This window comes from Dichotomopilus funicola, assembly GCF_033296635.1.
Source record: "Dichotomopilus funicola strain CBS 141.50 unplaced genomic scaffold C8A04scaffold_1, whole genome shotgun sequence".
NCBI lineage: Eukaryota > Fungi > Ascomycota > Sordariomycetes > Sordariales > Chaetomiaceae > Dichotomopilus > Dichotomopilus funicola.
In genome coordinates, this window is record NW_026944022.1 from 596,374 (window position 1) to 615,884 (window position 19,511).

The 19,511-nt window shown below is 54.9% G+C and overlaps 5 protein-coding genes across 5 annotated transcripts; all 5 read right to left on the minus strand.

Annotated features, from left to right (window-relative positions):
- Positions 1–1,829: 1,829 nt before the first annotated feature.
- On the minus strand, positions 1,830–3,385 carry C8A04DRAFT_33620 (kinase-like domain-containing protein; the record flags this gene model as incomplete). Its single annotated transcript, XM_062782530.1, has 5 exons — positions 1,830–1,963; positions 2,088–2,486; positions 2,583–2,931; positions 3,001–3,257; positions 3,340–3,385. 5 exons carry the CDS (start codon positions 3,383–3,385, stop codon positions 1,830–1,832), a joined length of 1,185 nt encoding a protein of 394 aa, XP_062641477.1.
- Positions 3,386–8,617: 5,232 nt separating this feature from the next.
- On the minus strand, positions 8,618–9,382 carry C8A04DRAFT_23902 (uncharacterized protein; the record flags this gene model as incomplete). Its single annotated transcript, XM_062778869.1, has 3 exons — positions 8,618–8,681; positions 8,765–9,123; positions 9,290–9,382. The coding sequence occupies 3 exons, from the start codon at positions 9,380–9,382 to the stop codon at positions 8,618–8,620; spliced, it is 516 nt and encodes a 171-aa protein (XP_062641478.1).
- Positions 9,383–10,873: 1,491 nt separating this feature from the next.
- C8A04DRAFT_33621 (uncharacterized protein) lies at positions 10,874–12,514 on the minus strand (the record flags this gene model as incomplete). Its single annotated transcript, XM_062782531.1, has 2 exons — positions 10,874–12,438; positions 12,496–12,514. The coding sequence occupies 2 exons, from the start codon at positions 12,512–12,514 to the stop codon at positions 10,874–10,876; spliced, it is 1,584 nt and encodes a 527-aa protein (XP_062641479.1).
- Positions 12,515–14,033: 1,519 nt separating this feature from the next.
- On the minus strand, positions 14,034–15,027 carry C8A04DRAFT_23904 (uncharacterized protein; the record flags this gene model as incomplete). Its single annotated transcript, XM_062778870.1, has 2 exons — positions 14,034–14,872; positions 14,970–15,027. The coding sequence occupies 2 exons, from the start codon at positions 15,025–15,027 to the stop codon at positions 14,034–14,036; spliced, it is 897 nt and encodes a 298-aa protein (XP_062641480.1).
- Positions 15,028–15,726: 699 nt separating this feature from the next.
- C8A04DRAFT_8691 (Sec8 exocyst complex component-specific domain-containing protein) lies at positions 15,727–19,072 on the minus strand (the record flags this gene model as incomplete). The annotated part of the gene is made up of 2 exons (XM_062785208.1): positions 15,727–16,408; positions 16,479–19,072. 2 exons carry the CDS (start codon positions 19,070–19,072, stop codon positions 15,727–15,729), a joined length of 3,276 nt encoding a protein of 1,091 aa, XP_062641481.1.
- Between the last annotated feature and the right edge of the window lie 439 nt (positions 19,073–19,511).

The window sequence follows — 19,511 nt, forward strand, 5'->3', positions numbered from 1 at the left end:
ATTAACGCAGCCTTACGTAGCCGAAGGCGATGTTCCCACGACAATTGACTTCGAAATCGTTCGTATTGTTTGGGGGTTCCGATTGATGGATAACGCGGTTTGCTGACGGGGATTGCAAAAGTGGAAAGCGGAAACAGGTGCTTGAGAAACACCTTCGCGAGAAGTTGCAGCGCCAAGCGCGAATTGAGAGTGGGCCCTCAGACGCGAGGCTCGCCCTATTACATGAGGTCTCAGGCGTTGTCAGCCGGGAGGCGGCAGGCTACGGCAGGAACGGTTTCTAGGCGATGTTTGCTTGGCTATTTTTACCCTACAAGCCTGCCTTGCCTGCTTTTCGCTGTCACTTCGCCGCTTAGGTGCTGCTGGAGGGATTAACCGCTCGATAATAGCAGCTCCATGAACACAACATTACATTTTGGGACCTAGTGACGTCGGGAAACTGACATGGAATAAGTTACGGGTTGAACGGCTAGGATACGCTGAACTGAAACCCATAACGAAGCCAGTCGCTCGTTACTCGCTGTCCGCACGGTTATCCTCACACCGTCACGTCACCACTATCACCACACAAGTCCCGACTTTGCGATACCTATCCCGTCATAATTCTTCTCTCTGTTTTCTTCGTCGCTGTGCTAAAGTAGGTCATCATCATCCCACGCTACGCGCCTCGGCTTGCAGGCAAACAAGCAACCAGCCAGCTGGGCTGCCCAAACCAGGTAACCCTTTCGCTTCCTCTCCCGAGGGCCAGACACCCGAGAGAAATCGATCCGTCTGACCCAGCGGGCTGTTGAACCTTTCAAGTCCACAACTTCCTTTTACCCAATTTTATCCTCACCCTTTACTCTCGATCGCTCGCCCAGAGAAGAGCCATGAGGGTAGTGGGGGTTCGAAGGGCATAAAGCAAAAGGGGCAAGGGGTCAAAACCATCGTTTCCGCCTCGCAGGATTCCAACCGTGTTGCGCCACCGCACCATCACCAACAAAAAAACCAAGCAAAAGTCATATGCCATGCCATGCCGTTCCATTCCATTCCATTCCGCTGCCAATATTCCCGCCTAGCAAGCACACAACCAGACTCGCCCACAGCGAAACGGAGATTGGTTGCTGCCTTTGTAAACGAGATCCATAGGTGCCGCAACGGAAGGTAAATGAGGTTTGGAAGTCCCAACCGCTATGACCGCTGCCAACTCTTTCGTGTGTGCTCGCCGGCCCGAGGAAAATCAGGCAAAGTGAAAAATCCACTGCCCGAAAAAGACAGACGTCGGTGTCGTAGATCGTGGATGGAGCGAACGCCATCTGGGTCATGCAAAACGAAAACAAGACGAGCTCTAAGAATCGAAAACAAAAAAAAGCGAAGAATAAAGAAGAACAAGATAAAACCAGGTTTCAAGGCACCGTTTTCCTCTTTTCCTGAGGCGGCCCTCCTCCAGCAGCCCAATTCTGTGCTTGCCCATGATTGCAAAGGACGGCTGTCCGTAGATGATGGCTGTGAGCGCGCGTCTTGACCCCCTCCGTCATACTACCGCCTCTGCACGCATCTCTCGACACAGCTTCGTTGGGGAACAGTTGTTCGTCGGAGGGACTCGAGGCGCATCACCCGGGTGGTAATTTCTGTTGATTTTTCTTTTTGAAGGGCCATGTTCCTCGGTGTGGGTATCTTAATGGCAATTCTTGTCATCATCATGAACGGAACGAGGTACCGGGAGTCGCTAGCGTCCGACTGAAATCAAGGGCATGATACGTCTGCTGGCGAAGTACAGCATAAACTCCCAGTATAAACCGACACTATTTTGGCCGTGACTTGACGGAGCGAAACAAGTCGAGCCGGCCAACTCAATCTAACTTGGCCATCATTTCCTGCTTTGTCAACGGCGTGAAGTTGTCGATATCTAAGCCCTGCTGGGCGAGCTCCTGGACCATATGAGGTGGTACAAGCTGGTGGTTGAGCTGAGGAGCGATCGACAATTCTAAAGGAACGAAGGTGATCAGCGTGTGGCCTTGGGGCAAGTGGATGCAAGAAAGCAGGGGGAATGGTGAGAATGGGGTGAAACGGGAACGTAGTCTCGTTGACGGCCCGCAAAAAAATCTTACCATGACGCGAGAAGTTGAACAACGGCGGGAGGTCCCGGACTTGGCCCGTCCCGTGCCTCGAATCAGGAAGCTTGACGTCGGGTGTCCGGAGCTCGTCAAAGAAAGGATGCACCATCGCTTGGACGGCGGCTAGGCGCTCGGTAGGGGTGTACTCGAGTAGTCGGGCAATCAGGTCCAAAGCATTGTTATCGGCCTTCCGGAACACCTTACTGAACGGGTGAGGCTTGATCTGGGGAAATTTGTGTTCCATGTAGTTCGGGTTCATGGTGCGGATCTGCTCGCGGGTCGGCGTGCCCAAGACCTTAATAATCTCAACGAGCTGGTCGATCCCAGATTCGCCAGGGAAAAGGGGTTGACCCAGCATGAGTTCTGCCATAACGCAACCGGTGGACCATACGTCTAGGTCGTAAATGTTAGTTCGCTACGCATTGAGAAGGGGTACAGGGAAGCGGAAGCCGTGGCGGCTGGTACCACTCCCGTCATGGGCTGACTTACCGATCTTGGTGGTGTAGTTGGTCGCACCAAAGATCAACTCCGGAGCCCGATAGTACCGGGAGCAAATGTACGAGACATTTGGCTCGTTCTCGACTAGGATTTTAGCGCTACCAAAATCACAGAGCTTCAGGATTCCCGACGTGGGATCCAGGAGGAGGTTCTGTGGCTTGATGTCGCGGTGGCAGATGCCTTGTGAGTGGATGTATGCCAGGGCCCGGAAGAGCTGGTAAATGTAGAGCTTAACCTCTAGAATGGGCATGGTCGTCTTCATCTTATTAAAAAACCGCGAGGCCCTATACACAGTCTCGGGGACGAATTCCTGCACCAGGTTCAGGTACACCTCGTCCTTCTGTTGTCTCGGTCAGCCAGTGGTCCGACCCCGCCTCGAATGTATACGCGTTATAGCAGGTTGACTTACGCGCTCGCCGTTTGAGTAGTAGAAGGCTTTCAGCTGCACAATGTTGGGGTGGCGCACAATCCTCATGATCTGCAGCTCGCGGTTCTTGAATCTTTTATCCTGAAGAACGCGTTTGATAGCTGCATCCTCGTTGGAGGGCGACAACTTCGTTTGAAAGACGACACCGAAAGACCCGTTGCCTACGATCTTGCACTGGGTGTACTGCAAATCCCTGGTCTCGCCAGTGATGCCATCTTGTACTTTTTCGCGAATAACTTCTGTTGATCGTGGGCACCCATTAGTTCTCGTTCTAACTCTGCAGGTTACAAATGCACGAGGCGAATGGAACGCTTTGCTCACCACCCATCCGCAAGGTGTTAAAAGCGGCTGGCCGATTCGACGCCATAGTTGCTCGAGTACGCAAACTGGGTTACCGTTGAAGACGGCAAAACAGTGTTGGCGGTAGGTGTGAGGAGGGATAAATCGGAAGATAATCGGCGCCGGCCGTGTTGGGCAAGAGGGTTAGTGAAAGTTGAGAGAGGGGATTGGCGAAGAAATGGGTGGGGGGCGTCGCGGTGGTGGTTTTGATGGGTTTCGAGTAATGGGGCCTTGATTTGATTGCGTAGCTTCCAGTGCGGGCAAGCGCGCGGTTCGAAGTATCGAATCGACGGAATTGTCCAAACTGTCGTAAGGCTCGCGTTTGGGTGCTGGCGGTCCGTTGCCCGATGCCGGGGGGGTCAGTTCTTAGGCGGGAGCGATGCACTTGGCTGGCGTCAAGTTAAAATCTGGGCCGGGAGCTGATGCAGACTGGAGCGCTGGTGCTTTCCAGGTCGCGGCTGGGCTCCTTAATGTGGATTCTGGAGAGGGGCAACTCTGTGCTGTTGGCAGAGGAGGGCCCTAGGATGTCAGATGAAGCTTTGGGAAAGCCCGGGGGCCATGCAATCGCCTGGCAATGGGTTGAGGAAAGCGAGGCGAGGTGATTCCTAGCCTAGGGTGGAGACCGAGCGACGGTTTGCGGGTGGAAGGAAAGGGTGCGAGAGCAGCAAGAAGGGGAAGGTTTAGATTTCAGCGGCCGCCCAGGTAGAAGTGAGGTTTTGGAGGGGCGGGCAACGCTAGCTCAAGTGAAATGACGGCGGGGAACAACAGGGCACTTGTGGTGGCGACCACCCACAAGGGCAGCCTGGCGTGTGCGCTGGCCAGGGTCAAGTGGCTCCCGCGAGGATGCGAGACGCATGGACTCGACAACAGGGGCGGCTTGATTTGGCGCTCGGCTGCGGGACCTGAACCACCTCCCAAGGAATTGCACTGCGCTGCAGCGCGCCGCAATGGAAGAAAAGTCCAAACGTAGTCTAGGTGACCTGACCTCGAGGGAATGGCCCAAGCCGACCGGGCGGTTCAGTTGCCCGGAATCATGCAACAGCACTTGCTGTACCTAACTAACTATGCTCTCGCTGGCTTGTTGTCGGCCGACGGCTGCAGGAAACCTGAAAATGGGGAAGGAGAGAGACGGGAAAACGGAACGGCGAGCGAACTGGATGAAGGCCCACCAAGATCGACGTGCGCAACGCTTCCAATCTGCTTCTGATTTATCTGCTTTCACTGCTGCAGAAGGAATTCCTGCCAGCCCGACGACGGACATCGCATGCTGCTGTTGCTGCTGCTGCTCCTGTTGCTGCTGCAAGCCGGCGCATCTGGTGAGGTCAGATGGCCAGGGACTTGGCGCCCTGTACGATCGCTGCAGCCAACCAGGGCAGGCCAAATGAGGGGTTGGGGCCAGGAAAGGGCAAGGATTGGGAAGCAGGTGAGTGTTTTGGGACAGCTCGGTGAAAGGCGAGACGAGGAGGAGGAAAGGGGCGCAGAGTTGAAACCAACGATGGGAGACCTCAGACACTTACGCGCGCGTGTTTTCTCGCGTTGCAGCGAGATTGTGTGCAGAGCCGTTGCGGGTTGTGGATTGTGGGTTGCCCGGAGGAGAAGAGGGAGGGATTCTGTTGCTCGAGGTCGCGTGGTGAGGGGTTCGCTCCGACCCGTCGTCACTTTTGGGTCGGGTAGGCAGGGTTGGCAGGTTCGCAGGCTGGCTCGTGTGCTCCCAATGGAAGGCGGGCGGGCGGACTGGACTGCGGAATGGAAATAGGTGGCTCCCGTTTGGTTGGTCTGCCGGAGGCACAGATTGTCAGTTTCCGTTGTGTCAACACGCAATTGTCAACTGGCAGGATTGTTGTGGTGGTTAAGGATTGATGTAAAAAGGGCAGTTCACCAGAGCCTTTATTGGTAAACAAAAGGTAGACTGGAAGGAACTCAGGTGGTAGATAATGCGGGTCTCTCTTTGTGCAGATGTTCCGGGTGTCGGTGCTTTGGGCAGCTGACGGCCAGTGCAACAACTAGGGATGGCGTTCACTCCAATATAACTTCTCACGAGCGACCCGCGTTACGTTGGCCTGCTGGAATCGGTAAAGAGAAATACAAGAAGAAAACAGGAGGAGAAAGCTTTGAACAACCAAAGTTGGCTGTCCTGCCCATCCGTAGCCACCACACGATCGAGGTTTAGTCTCGATAGGCCAACGGCGGTGCAGCTTCCAGGTAGGGGCCTGTGACGTGACCCCAAGCGATTCTGGGAGGATCGTACCTGACAGGGCTTTGGAAATAGCCTCAACAAGGCGAGCCAGCGAGCTCTGGTGGAGACTCACTGTCAGGCCGTTCGCCGGAGGTTCTCGAGATGTGGATCATTGATTCATTGTCGTCTTGCTCGAGCACACCCTTGAGCCTTCGTCCCCTTGCCCCAAGCCCGATGTGGGGCAGGGTGGGATTGGTCACCTGCTGCTCTCGCTTCAAGGATCTTGGACGCAAATAGCTTCTGGGGTCAACTGTGAAGTTCCACGAAAGCATCAAAGGACCTCAACCAAAACGTCGAAAGGCATGTTCACGATTTCGATGGAACCAAAACTTGTCAGACAATATTTTGACTCTGTTCTGATTGTCATTGATTTCAATATTTTAACAACGAGGCTAGGTAGCCATTACTGGGCGCCCATGTGATGCGTATCGAGCACATCTGAGGCTCGCTGTGTTGGTGGGCTGATCAGGGCCAAAGTGGCAACGCCAGGCTCTTCAAGCACACTTGACCCAACGACAAGAAGAAAAAAAATTGCAATGAGGATGGGGGATTTGCTGACGCACAGCAAAACATAGCTCACGTGGTCTCTCGAAGCTGAGAGAGAAAGGAACCACAAGTGGGAACGGCTTAGGCCCCATAGGTCCAGACTTACCAGCCATTGTCTCGCAATTGGGGCCTGGTGCCATATCTCGTCCAACATTGCTCGTGTTTTGGCCGGACCAGACGTGCGAGAAGTCTAGAAAAGTTGAATGGACAGACATGTTGGGACACATGTGTGGGTGACGATCTCCGCCGGGGTGCTCACTGCTGCCACCGAAAAAGAAGTGCGGATTCTCGCCCGCATATATCCACAGTTCGCATGCCGTCCTTCCACTCTCCGACCAAAGGGACGCTGTTGATGAGCGCTCCCGCAACACTCACCCTTGCTTGGACCCCAAAGCTGCAGCTCGATGATGATATTTCATAGGTTTGTCCCTGGGAGCCGGGCCCATTTTCCCCCATGTAAGCTACGCGGGAACGATCGTGGCAACCTCGTCGTCGTCCTTTTTGTCGTCGGCGCCAAATGGCAACGAGGGTGGGGCCATTTGCGCATTGGTTTTCCGGGTCGACTCCCCCCCTCTCCTCCGGACCTCGACCGAATCGTCCATGATCAGCCATTACCCGCCGTGCTCCACCAAGGGAGTTCTGCCATTGCCCGTAAATTTACACGGGGCTCCGTCGTTGTGGTAGACGAGTTGGCCCTCTTTAGAGGCGGCTTCTCCGGCAACTCTGCGTCAGCAAAGCCTTGACCGTCCGGGGTGTGACGGTTGGATATCGCATCTGCGGACTTAGATCGATTGAAAGGGTTGAAACCGGCGTTTGGGCAGAAGTGATTGACATTACATACGGTCCGTTGACGCACCGAGAACCACCGTGGTGTTCGTTGTGCTGGGCCGCCATACAAAATCAAGATCCCACTCTGTGGCAAGCCTTTTCAACCCCCCCATGCGTCATCGAGCTTGGTCAAGTAGTGTAAAACCACCCAATCGGCCAAATGAATCTCGATGCTAGTCCGGCACCACCACTTTGTGCCCAACGCGGACCGCATCACCAGTCGCTCTTCGCATGCAACGCGCAGCGACCGTCGTCAACGTCTATCCTGAGAGCGCGGGTGGATCTGCCGAAGCGCTTTGTAGGTCCCATGACCACCTCAGATGGGCGAACCCACCGGCCTGGACCGGGAAGACCGTGGCTGGGCCGGAATCCCGTTCATTGATCATCTGGAAAGGAAAAAAGGGGAGGAGCATCATTGACTTTTCTTGGCAGCAAGTCACTGGCTGGTGCATTGACGAATGGGGGGAGCGGTTCCATGCAGGAGTTGCTGGCGTGGTTTTGCTCCGTCACGGATAGAGCCCTCGCCGCCAGGGAGAAAAAAGATGTTCAGGAGATTGGAGACATTGGCCGGAATTGGTAAAGGGTGAGAATCTGCTGTTTGTCGGTAGTGTCCGGCTCTGAGATCTCGTTAGCGCCCGCGCGGATGAGTGCCGCTGCAGAGGGCCGCTGCGGGCCTGAGATGATAGAAACGACCAATGGTCTTTTGTCCCATCGTTGCGAAACCCCCAACCCTCGAACAAAACAACTGATTTTATCTCCTTCGGGTTGATTTCTGTCGTGGGCTTTTCGTCGGCTGCGAGATGGGGGAGGGAGGTGATCCTCCTTTCTTTGTCTATCAAACCGTTCAATTTTTGCGTTTTACACTACTTTCTCATACTCCCCACATTCCGATCTTATATTTCTGCCCGGTTTTCCTTGCAAAGTTTCGCCGCTGCTCCTCTGTTTACCCCCTCTTAGCTACAAAAAAGGTGTCAATAACTCGCTCTAGAGATATTTAATACTAATAAGTCGAGGTACTGTGATACGGCGTCGGAAAGGTAATCACTTGTGGCGCTCAAAATCAGCAAGTGGAAGACATGACTGTGGGCTGTGAGCGGTCATTGTGTTTGCTGAGGGCGAATGCAAGATAGACGGTCACTTCTTGACATATCTTGGGAGCCAGCCTCAGTAATCTGCAGGACACGCCGGCGCTGAAGAGTTTTTCACTTTTTTTATTACTTGATGATTCCATATAAGGTGAGTGTGGTTTACAAGCGGGTGTTTTAGCCCGTAGCTCGGCCATCCAATTTCTACGACCCAGATGGGCTGAAGGCGGACTAACAAGGGGGGAACTGAAGGGGTACGAGGCGTCTGGTTTATGGAGACCCTTGAAATAACGACAACGATGGGATGGTAGATGTTGTCGTGATATCCTCCACGGCTGGTTTGTGAAAAATGATATGATTGAAAGATACCGGGTGCCCTACATCATACATACCACCCGAGCGCCCATGCCGAGGAAAAGTGCAGAGAAACGCCAAACCCAACGCAACCGCTGAACGTCCTACCCATCCATTGCATGATCAGCCAAAAACTAACTGCGACGTTGAACCTCACAACTGCCCATTATACCTCCTGGAATCCGCCTCTTACGCGACTTAGATATCCCGATCACAAGGAGAGGTTGTATGAGTACTCATCCTCCATGTTCTGGCTCACCCAAAGGACCACAGAGCTGCATAAATTCTCGTTAGCGTTTCGGGGCTCCATAGCATGCGGGGTTTATAGAAGGGAAGAATAAAAGCAAAAGAAACTCACCTCAACCCCACCAACGCATTCGCAACTACATTCTCAACCCCCATCCCCATCGCCGGGAACGGCACACCCGGAACCACAAACTTCAACACAAACACCGTAACACCCCCCGCCATGCCCCCCGCGAGCGCCGCAAACCCGAGAAACAGCACCACACGCGCCTTCCACGCAACGCCAGACCCGGAATAGCTGAACGAGTCAGCCGAGAGCCGCGCCTTCTCGACGCTGTTGATGATGAGCATGCCCAGACTTGAGAAGATGAAGGGCAACCAGTCGACGAAGGTCACGTGCAGGTCGGAACCGTTGAGCGCGGATTTGGACCACACGGCGGAGTCGAGGAGGGTGTAGAAGGCGAGCGAGAACTGGGGGGATGAAGAAAGAAGGGTTAGCTGGTCTGTGCGTGTTTATGTGGTGCGTGCCTGTATGTGGTCGGAGAGAAAGGTTGGGGGCTAGATCATGGAGCCTGGAGACGGCAAAGCATGACCAAGGAAAAGCCGAAGGAGGTGGTGATGGGATAGAATCACGTACGAATGCGCCGGCGGCATAGACGCCCGCATTACGCGCCCAGATGCTATTGAGCCACTCCGGCCTGCGGAACTTCCAGAGACGGTCCTCAGACATTGTCGCTGCGATGGAAGATTTATTGTTTTGTTTCTGCTCGGTTGGAGGGAACACCCGGGCGATTGCGCACGAGAGAACGGAGGTTCGTCGTGTGTTGGTTCGTTGAGCGAGGGAGCTGGAAAAGTAGATCGGATTCGGCCGGGTTTACAGCAGCTGCAACGGATCGGATGCTGCTTTCTAACGCGTGGGTTAACCGGCTTGATATTCAAATGTTTGCCGTTGGGTATTCGTGACGGTAGTGCGGAGGTTGTTGTCTATCGTGTGCTCGTTTGATGCTCAAGGCTCAAGCTCAGCTTGCGCCTGCGTTGGAAGGATGACGACGTTGGGACCCCAGGCTGACAGACCCACACCGATCAGCCCAGCCGCCAAGCCAACAACGCGCTGCACGTGATCGTCTCAATGCATCCGTTCGAGTGAAGAACATAATGTTAGCAAGCAGCCACGACGAGATGGACGATGCACTTGGGTAAGTAATAACAGGAAGATAATTTCGACAATGTTTGAATTTCGCAACGCCTGCATGTTCAGTCGTATCAACACTTTGCTTACAGTCAACTAACAACCCATCATGGTACGACGGCACATGCCATTCGTTGTCTATCACGATCAACCCCTTCCTCTCGAACCCTAATTCTCAGCCGTCTCTTTACCCCTACCCTTTCCCATTCTTCATCTCTAAGGACGTCGTTCCAACCTCTCTTAAATGATCAAACGCCTTCGAATCATCACCAGTCCCATAGCTCGGCCATCCACAACTAAGGAGAGTGAAAGAAAACGGCAGAAGCCGCATTAAGTCGTGGTAAAATAAACACCACGAGGGAAAAAAAGACTATAATGTACAACAGAATAACAACCCCTCTCACCTATTATTCATCCTTTTCCCAACCTCATACCCCGCTGCCAATATTGGTGTCAAGGACTGAGGGCGGGTAGGGAAAGCCACCGGTATGAGGAGGTGGCGGAGAAAGGAGGACGAGTGGGCAAGAGAGAAAAACCAAGTCGCCAAACCACCGCAACGAAGAGAAAGATGAAAAAAGCTGCGCGGTTAACCCCCGGCATGGGCGGCCGAAACAGAGCGAGTCTCGAGCCATTGAATGGGAAGAACGGAAATGTGGTCAAGTGACATGCTCCAAACAAACGAGCAAGGAAAATCGAAACTCGGGTCGGTTTATTGTTTGCCCCGACTAGGTCGGGAAAGAATGACAAGAAGCAGAAAGGATAACGCCAGCAACGCCAGGAGTTTGGTCGACCACTCCAACCCAAACGGGAATGATTGATGTAGAAAACTGATCATCTTTGCCAACGGGGAGCTGGGGGGACATGTAGTTTCCTTGTCCGATGGTGCCTGTGCCTCGCTCATTGCCTTTATGTATGATGCGGGCTGGGGGCCGTGGGCTGCATGCCGGCTTGCGGCTTCATCATTCGTTCGTAGCGTAGACGTCTTCTTGCATGCTGAGGGGAAAAGGAAAGGGAGTCGCTTCTTCTCCTTTCTCAAATCTCGATCGTCTTCATCGCCCCATCATCCTCGTCCTCATCTTCCACCGTCACGGCAGGCTTCTTCCCACTCGCACTCGCCGAGCCGTTCGCTTGTGTTGCCTCGGGCTTATCAGCATTGTCACCGGCAGCCGACGCATCGCTCGTGGACAGGGCCGCCGATCTGGGTGCTGCGTCCTTGCCATCTTCGTTGCTCTGCCTTGGGGTATCAACTTCGACCAGCTTCTCGCCTGCCTTCTTGCCCGTCGGGTTGGCGGCGGCTCCTGATTCCTCCGCCACGCGGGCCAACGGGCTAGGCTTGCCAAATCCGGGGCGGGCCGGGCTGGGAATGGGGGAGATGACGCCGGGTCGCTGCATGGACCGGCCGCGGTGCTCGCCGCCGGGCTCCGAGGTCGGGTTGGTGTAGGGCGAGTTCGGCGCGCTTCTGGGCGAACTCGCACCCGGCGCCATCGACTTGCGCTTGGCCGCGGTGCGCCCGTGGCGTTGATCCGTCCGCCACCGTAGGATGTCAAAGTAGTTGGGCTCAATGCGGGCTTGTTTGAACTCGCGCAGCTTCAGCTCGCCCGAGTCTTCGTCGACAAACCACCTCCCGCTCTTCAGATCGTCGGAGACGATGCCCATGAACTGGGCCCAGGACCGCGCAACCACGTACTTGGTGTCGTAATCCCGACCGAAAAGAATCACTTGCCCCCAGTGACCCTTGGGGCCGGGCGCCAAGTCAATGGCCAGGTTGTTTCCTCCCCAGTCGCGAACGAGGGGAATCCAGGCTGGGTGGGCGTACGCTTTTTGGATAGCATGTGGGGGAACACAATCTTGGCGAGAGAGTAGGTCCTGCCTCCAATTCGGGTTCTGGGGAGATGTGGGGGCTGAGCTGGTCGAAGCGGCGGCAGAAGTAGAGGCCTGGCTCGTGCTGCTATCGCCCGAAACCTTCGGCGGTACTGCCGGTCGGGCTGCGGGGGGTCGTTCGGTGAGGAATTCCTGGTTCACCTTCCGCCAGTTCTCCCATTCCTGCACAATTTCCTCACAGTCCAACAGCATGGCGCTGAAAATAATGCCGGTCGGGGTTCCGCCGCGCTCCTGGCCGTCATGGGCCTGCAGAGATTCCCGGACGTCCTGCGGGAGCGAGCAGTCGAGTTGGTACTCAAGATCATTGATATCATTGGTCGTGCAGCCCTCGCAGAGTTGGTCGAACAGTTCAGGGTAGTTTTCCTCGGCCCAACTGTCGATCCTGTTCCACGAACTCCTCACCGGTGGGGGTGGCGGCATACCATCATTGAATGATTGCATGGGGATTTCGCCCGTCGGGCTCTGCATCTCAAAACCGTCGTTCGCACTCGACTGTCGGGCGCTTTGTGATCTCATTCCCGGGGAGTAAGGTCGGGGGGATGCGGCCGGATTCCCGACGGTATCAAACGTAGATGTTGACTGGCGGCTGAGTTCATCGCGGTAAGGGGAGGTGATATCGGGCCGGGATTCGCCAGCGGTGGCGATCGAAGTCAGGCCATCCCGAGCATTTAGGGGAACGTGACGCCCGGTACGATAAGGAGAATCGTGGTTAGAATCTAATCATGGTTAGCAGGCAAAGCAAACGGGTGTGGTCGGAATTGGGGAGCGCCAACGTCGATCATCGCTTGTCATGGTATGCCAAAACGATTTGAAAACGGAGCCTATCCTGTTATGCCAGAGGTCGTCGTCAGCAATGGTGATAAGAAAAGGAATTCCAAGTCTCGCGCCTCCAGGATACGTACGAGTCCATGTTGGGCGATCGGTTATGAAGCGGAACCAACGGCGGCAAGAAGGCGGCGAGGGAGAAGACGGCAAAACGCGTCCCAAGCGGTCGCACGGAGTAAGGGAGAAGACCCGACTAAACTGGCGGACGTCCCGAGTTCCGGGAAGAGAGAAAGAGGGAACGAAAACCACTGGGCAAAAAGGAAGATTGTGTGTGCCTTTGTAAACGACGGGAAGTGTGGTTGTTGTGTGTGTTAACCGAAAGACAAGGTGAATTAGACGTAGGGTGTCACCGAAGAACAACAAAACGAGCGGTGCGTCTGCACTGATGATGTCGTTGAATGCGCGCAGGCGGCAGGGGAACAAGAAAAAAAGGACGGCGCGCGTCAGGAAGGGGGTGAGGTGCTGTGTGGCTTCCAAGCTTTCTAGTGTCTCCCGTTTCTCTTGATGGTTGGGGGGGAGAAAATCAATCAGCCAATGTAAAGACCTTTTTGCTCAGAATCCCATGGTGCACCGACTTCAGAGAAGACGCCCAAAAGCATTTGACTGGAACGGGGCCTTGTTCAGGGGCAGCCGTTCCCACTCTGGCGCGTGGTGGTGGGGCAGCGATTTGACCACCTCCGATGCCAAGCCGACGGGAAGGGAAGGATGCCGGTTCTTGATTGGAGAATTCTTTTTTGCAGGCTTCCTTTGGAGAAGTCGCCTCCAAGTGGGGCAAGTCCCGGTATTTATCATCAAAGCCGGCAGACCAAGTCCATGGATAACTCACTTTGCTACGAAAGTGAAAAAGACCAAAAAAGAATAAACCAAAGAAAATGAACAAATACAGAAAGTGAAAAAAGACAAAAAAGGGTAAATCAATCAAAATGTATTAAGATTTTATTGAATGTTATATCTGTTTTAGTCTGCCGCTTTTTTTGGCCATAGCGAGCCTGGCTTGAATTTGGCAGCACCTCAATTTTAGTCAGTGTATGAGCGGCGATATTTTTAGACTTTGAAACCATGGTACGAAATTAATAGGAGAGTCCATAGGCTCCAAATTTCTTGTATTTAACGACAACATACTTTGGCAAATGTCTCAAAACTCAAACCTTAAAACTCAAACTGTTAGCGCCAATTTCACTCATATACTCCCATACTCGCACTTTCACCTCGCTCCAAAAAGGGAATGGAAACCCAAACTGGGTGGAAACGAGCAACTTGCAGCTGGCACCGGGTACCCACGGACCAAACAGCAGTGATATTTGATACCGTTCAGGTAAAAATGTATGGCTGTAACTATCTAACTCGAATTATCAACGTATCGTCATGGCGCATACAATAGCAGTGAAAACTATCCAACGCCTCCTTCACGTTTCTAGATAAATCATTCTTTAGCCAGAGAAAAGAAACACCAAACGCCTATACGTGTTGCGCACATCTATACGTGTTACGCTCTGCTCTTGGGACGGCGTCGTGGCTGCGTCGCGGGGGCCGCCTGGGCATCACCCGTCACGGCTACCGCAGCCGCCTTACCGCGACGGGCAGTTTTCTCCCTTTTGGCCGGCGCAGTGGTTGGTTTCTGGATACCACCGTCCTGTTTCTTTCGTGGTTGCCGACCTCCTCGCTTCTTTGGTGCGGCGTCGGTGGACGGAACTGGCGGTTGCGGTGAGGCAGGATGTGCCCTTTGCGGTCGAGTCCTTCCCGCACCTGCACCAGCTCGAGTGGTTGGTGGCGGAGGGGAGTGTGCGGCGTTTCTTGCCGCTATCCTGGCGCTGCGTCGGGCTGCTGGTGTGGGTGTTGGTCGAGGTTCAACGGCCACTTCTGCTGCTTGTTGTTGTTCTAGCTGGTATTCACGGTGCCGAGGGGTTGGCGGGAGTGGGAGGAGCTCGGATTGCTCTGGTGATGGCGAGGAGCGGCAGTCGATGGCGTCGAGGGCGTCGAGTTCCGAGGGCGTGAAGTCCAGGCTTTTGGTATCTGAGTCATCCATCTCTTCGGTTTCTGAAGAGGACCTCTCGTGACTCCATTTCCACCCTGGGCTCCATTCCCCCCTTTCTTTCCACCACCTGGTGACTTGGCCGTCCTGTCGCAGCAGCAGCGGCAGCAGCAACACCAGTGACACCAGCGACACCAGCAGTAAACGTCCCGGCCGTAGGCGCCACCCCCGGGAGGAGCGGCTGGCCTCAGCCCCGAATCGCGCTTGGAGCCCCAGCGCCACCGGGAGAGGTGCGGATGTGGCAGGGACGAATTCCAATGCAGACACCACCGGCTGAGACGCCAGGAAGGGAGCTCGTGCCAGCAGGACCACCGATTAATATGCCGCCGACGCCAGAACCCGAAAATGGGCGGGTCGTGATAAAGCGGGAGGACGTAGAAATGGACAGACCGCGGGTGCCAGCGCCGATGCCCAGCCCGGAACCGACTCCTGCGCGGGAGTATACCATGATGGATATTGATTCCTTCTCGGAGGGTTACCCGTTCCGTTAAGCTATGTTTGTTGATCACGCTCATGGGGTCAGAGTGCTTTTCTGTTCCTGAGAGCTTTTTAACAAGGGGAATGGTTATGAGCATGCTTGCTCTTGTATGTGTACGTATCCCCGGCCACACTTTATGAATTACGACAATCTCGGGCACATGGGGGGCAAAGTCATTTAATGGTCTAACCAGCTCTTAGATATGTGTACATGTACGGGCGAACAACAGCCGACCGGCCTAATTGTTGGTCCTAAACTCTTTTTCTTTCTTTTTTTTCCCCTCTTGGTTTCGGAATGGGCTGAACCCGACGTTATGCATCGGCGATATATGGAGTGATGAATACGGGGTGTTTTGTGATTACTTTCAGGGGCATACGGGACTGTAGCGGGTCATCCTAGTGAGATATGGATAGATTTCTTCTGCAGTTATTTAGCCTTTACAACTGCATCAAGCCCGTCATTATAATCACTGTACTTTTGTCATGAGATATCTCGTACCAATGAAGGCACAACGTCCTGACATCCCACATGTGACTTCTCTTGCATGGTATTTCATGAGCGCTACACCTGGTTAAACCAACCTCGGCTCCCCAACAACCAACAACTCCACAACCTATGATGTAGTCCAAACCATGTCGCTTTCCTTCCCAAGCAACGCTACACGCCTGCTTAACTCTGCCACATATGCTCACTCAACCCCAACAACTTATCCGCCAGCTGCCGTTTCGCAGCCGCCGCCACGCCGCGCTCAGGGTCCGCCAACTGCTCGCTGTACCACAGCTCCAGCAGCGCCTTGAGCTCGTCATAGGTGAACCGCACCCCCCCATCGTTACCAGCAACACCACCGTTAGTGGCCTTCCGATCAGCCTCGGCATCCTCCTTCGCCTTATTCACCACCCCATCCGGCCCAGCGGCAAACAACTCAAAGTACTCCCGTGCGCGCCTCAATTCCGCCCCAGGGCCCTCCTCCACATTCTTCAAGTTCTGCTGCAGCACCAACACGTTCAACCGCATACGTCCACACCCGCGCGCATTCATCGGGGCGGTCATGGGCGCGTTCCGCACCAGGTATGCGTTGATCAGCAGACCCAGCCCCGTGCGCAGGAAGCGGACTTCAGGGGCGCGCAGGTAACGCGAGGCGGTCTCGTCGAAGGCGACCATTTCGGCGTTGAGGGAGAGGATTTGCGGGTCGGGCTCGGCGACGTCTTGGTCGAGGAGGTATGGGGCGGTTTGGGACGGGGAGAGGGCGGTGTGGAGGGATTGGAGGATGCGGCAGCGGATTTCGGAGTGGAGGGTTAGGAGGGAGGTGGTGGCGAGGGAGGTGTAGGAGGTTAGGATGCTGTCGAAGGATCTGGAGAAGCGGGGGGTGTTAGTTAGTGTTTGTATTGGAAGGGGTGGATTGTGAGGGGGGATCATCATACTGGACGGTCTCCTGGGTCATGGGCAGGTACACCGGCCCTTCCTCAGCAGCAGCTTTATTTGGGTCGTTAAGAAGGGTCCAGCGCTTCTTCTCAGGCTTGGGCAATGCAGCGGACCGCGACGAGTCGGTCTCATTCTTGGTGATGTGGCGCAGGCCCTGGATCTTGACTGAGAGCCACTTCATGCTGGTGTACAGTAGACAAAGCGAGGAGATGGTGTCGCGGTCTTGGATGATGTCGCTGTGCTCCAGGTGCTTTTCATTAGCGTGTGCCATGAGCAGGTCGACCTCCTTAACGAGCAGCTCCGCATCGACGGTCTCGCCGGCATCCCATATCTTCTTCATCATGTCGTGGATGACGCCGGGCTCGAGGGCCATCACAGCAGACGCCCGTAGCTCTTGCGTGCTTGACGCCTCCTCGGGTGTCTTGGTTACCAAGGCTTTGTACCAGTTGAAGCATCGGTCGTAATACCGCAGCATCTGGGTGATGATGAGAGCGCTGAGCGCTTGGTCGTGCGGGATAGTGCCCAGCATCCGGCAGAAAGCCGTGACAATGGTGAAAAAGGCCGTCGCACCCTTGAAGACGGGACGCTTAGCGACGCGCGCCCACTCGGAATCCTGGAAGAAGGCGTCCGCCTCCCCAAAGACGGTGTCGCTGAGCTTGCCAAGGGTCTCGTCGAGTTGCGGCTGGAAGACGTTGACGAGGAAGTTGTCAAGGAACGATGTGAGGGTACTGGTGGCTAGATCCGAGCCTGGTGGCACAATATTCTTCAAGCGCTGGAGAAACACTAGGGTGGGTGGAAGCAGCAAGCTCATGTTAAACACGCTAGGCTCGACCAGCGATTTGTGGGCGTTGCTGCCTTGGTTGTTGCTACCATATCCAGCAGTGCTCTTTCGAGAGGACGCGCGATCAGAGCGTGGGACGACGAGGCCCTTCTTCCCGTCGCCCCCTTTTCGTGAGTCGGAAGTCAACCCGGGGACCGCGGCTTGGATGATCCCGTCCAGGGCCTCGTATTCGGTGGCCATTTCCACTGATTTTGAGTCGACCTCGGAGAACTTGAATAAATTGGCTCGAGCTGCGTCTTGTGCTCCATTAATTCCCATGCCAAACCCGGGAGATGAGCGGAATTGGTAGACATCGGCATCGGTTGTGACGTAGTGATGAAGGAGGGAGCGAATCTCGTTCTGATAGAGATTCCAGAGCTCTTTGAAGCTACCCAGAAGCGCAATGTTGTTGCCTGCACCTTCGCGGCGGATGAGGGCTTTTATGGATTCGTGGAACACACGGTGGCCTTCTGCGATGGCCTCAAACTTGCCATAGAGGGACCATAGCAGATCGTAAATGACATCCGCCCTCATTCTGGTCTCGCGCTGGCCGTAGATATGCAACCCGTGAGAGCCATGAGAGCCGCCTCTCAGCGAGCTGGGGTATTTTTGGTCAATGTCATTAATGGTTTCATTGACGACTGAAAACAGTTCCACGGGTAACCTCTGCTTGAGCATATCAACAGCCGTCTCCAATCTCCCCAGCCTGTTTAACGACTCAACAAGCAGGGTGACGTAGTAGAAGGTGTCGGCCTCGGGGTTTTTGTGAGGGTCTTCTGTCACCGACCGATCCCAATCAATGGTATCAAGTACCGAGTGAAAAGGCGATACAACGGGGGCATCCTTGAAAGCCTCGCCGAGGGCACCCTGGGACTTGGCGAGGTTCTGCCATCGCTCCTGGCAGTATGGTGATTTGAGGTAAAGATGTTCATGCAGCTCCTCGACCAGGATATCCATGAGGGCCGTCTCTTGGTTCGCTAGATAGTTACGCAGCTCTCCTAGTGCACCAATATCGTCCAGCTCGGGCTTCGTCAGCTTGCGCAGGGCATTTTGTAGGACCTCAACGGCGGTAAGGAATCGCTTCTCGGAAATCCTGGCTTCGAGCTGATCGGGTACAGTACGCAGATCGTCCAGCTCGTTTAGTGTCTGCAGCACTCCATCGTACATGTGTGAGGTAGCGTGTAGTTTCTTGAGCTCCGGGTCGGTGGCGCAGAGGGCGGTCTTAGAGCCGGCCAGCGACTCTTTAAGTGCGCGCACCTTCTTCTGCGAGGTTTGGATGCTGCCCTGGATCTTGTGAAATGTGCCAATCGAACTGTTGAAGCCCTGATGATACTCGTGGACGATCTTCTTGAGCGACTCCTGCAGGTACTGGTGGGTGCGCTGGAAGTTGCGGTACTCGTGGGCGCGACCGACGGAGCTGTCGTCGAGTAGCTGCAGCGCGAGTTGGACGGGGATGCAGTCGTTCTCGCACATGGCGGGCCACTCCTGCTTGATCAACTCAAGCACCTTGCCCATCTCGCGCTCGGCATTCGTCTCCTGGACGGCGCGCTGGGCCGATCGTGGCGGTGGCCCTGCGTTGCGTGCGCTCGGCGGGGGTCGGGGGTTCGTTCGTCGAGGCGGTGGTGCATACCGGTCGCTGCCATACCCTTCACCGTATGGATCGTAGTCTTCATCCTTCCGGTCGAGATTCCCGTAGCCGCCGCCACCACCACCACTGCCACCACTTCCCCCGCTCCCACCGTTGCGGTAGGCCTGACCGTATCTACTGGACATGGTCGCTTCCTTCGTGCTATGGCATCGGGTCGCTTGTCATTCTCGATTTCGCGGGGTGTGGCGTGTCGTAATGTGGAGTTGTTGATCGGGGTAATCAATCCTGGCCGTGCCGCAGCGTACCGCGCTGGGTCGCCTAGGTTGTGCTGGTTCTCAAGCGACAGTCGAGAGGGTAGACGATGTTTCGCCGTTGTTGTAACTTTCAAGGTTTGGAGGGGACACACATTGCGGCCCTCGAGCCGCTCACAAGGATGGAGACCCGCAGCAGCTCAAACCCCTGGCAAGGACAGGGGGTTGATACATGTACTGTACAGTACCTCCTGTTACGTGAGGGGGGCTGTCTCCGAAATATGTAATTCCCAAGACTTTAAGGAGCCTTTCGAAATGTGCCTCACCGTGGGGAAGAAGAAAGGAAGTGGGAAAAATGGATTTCCAATGAGTT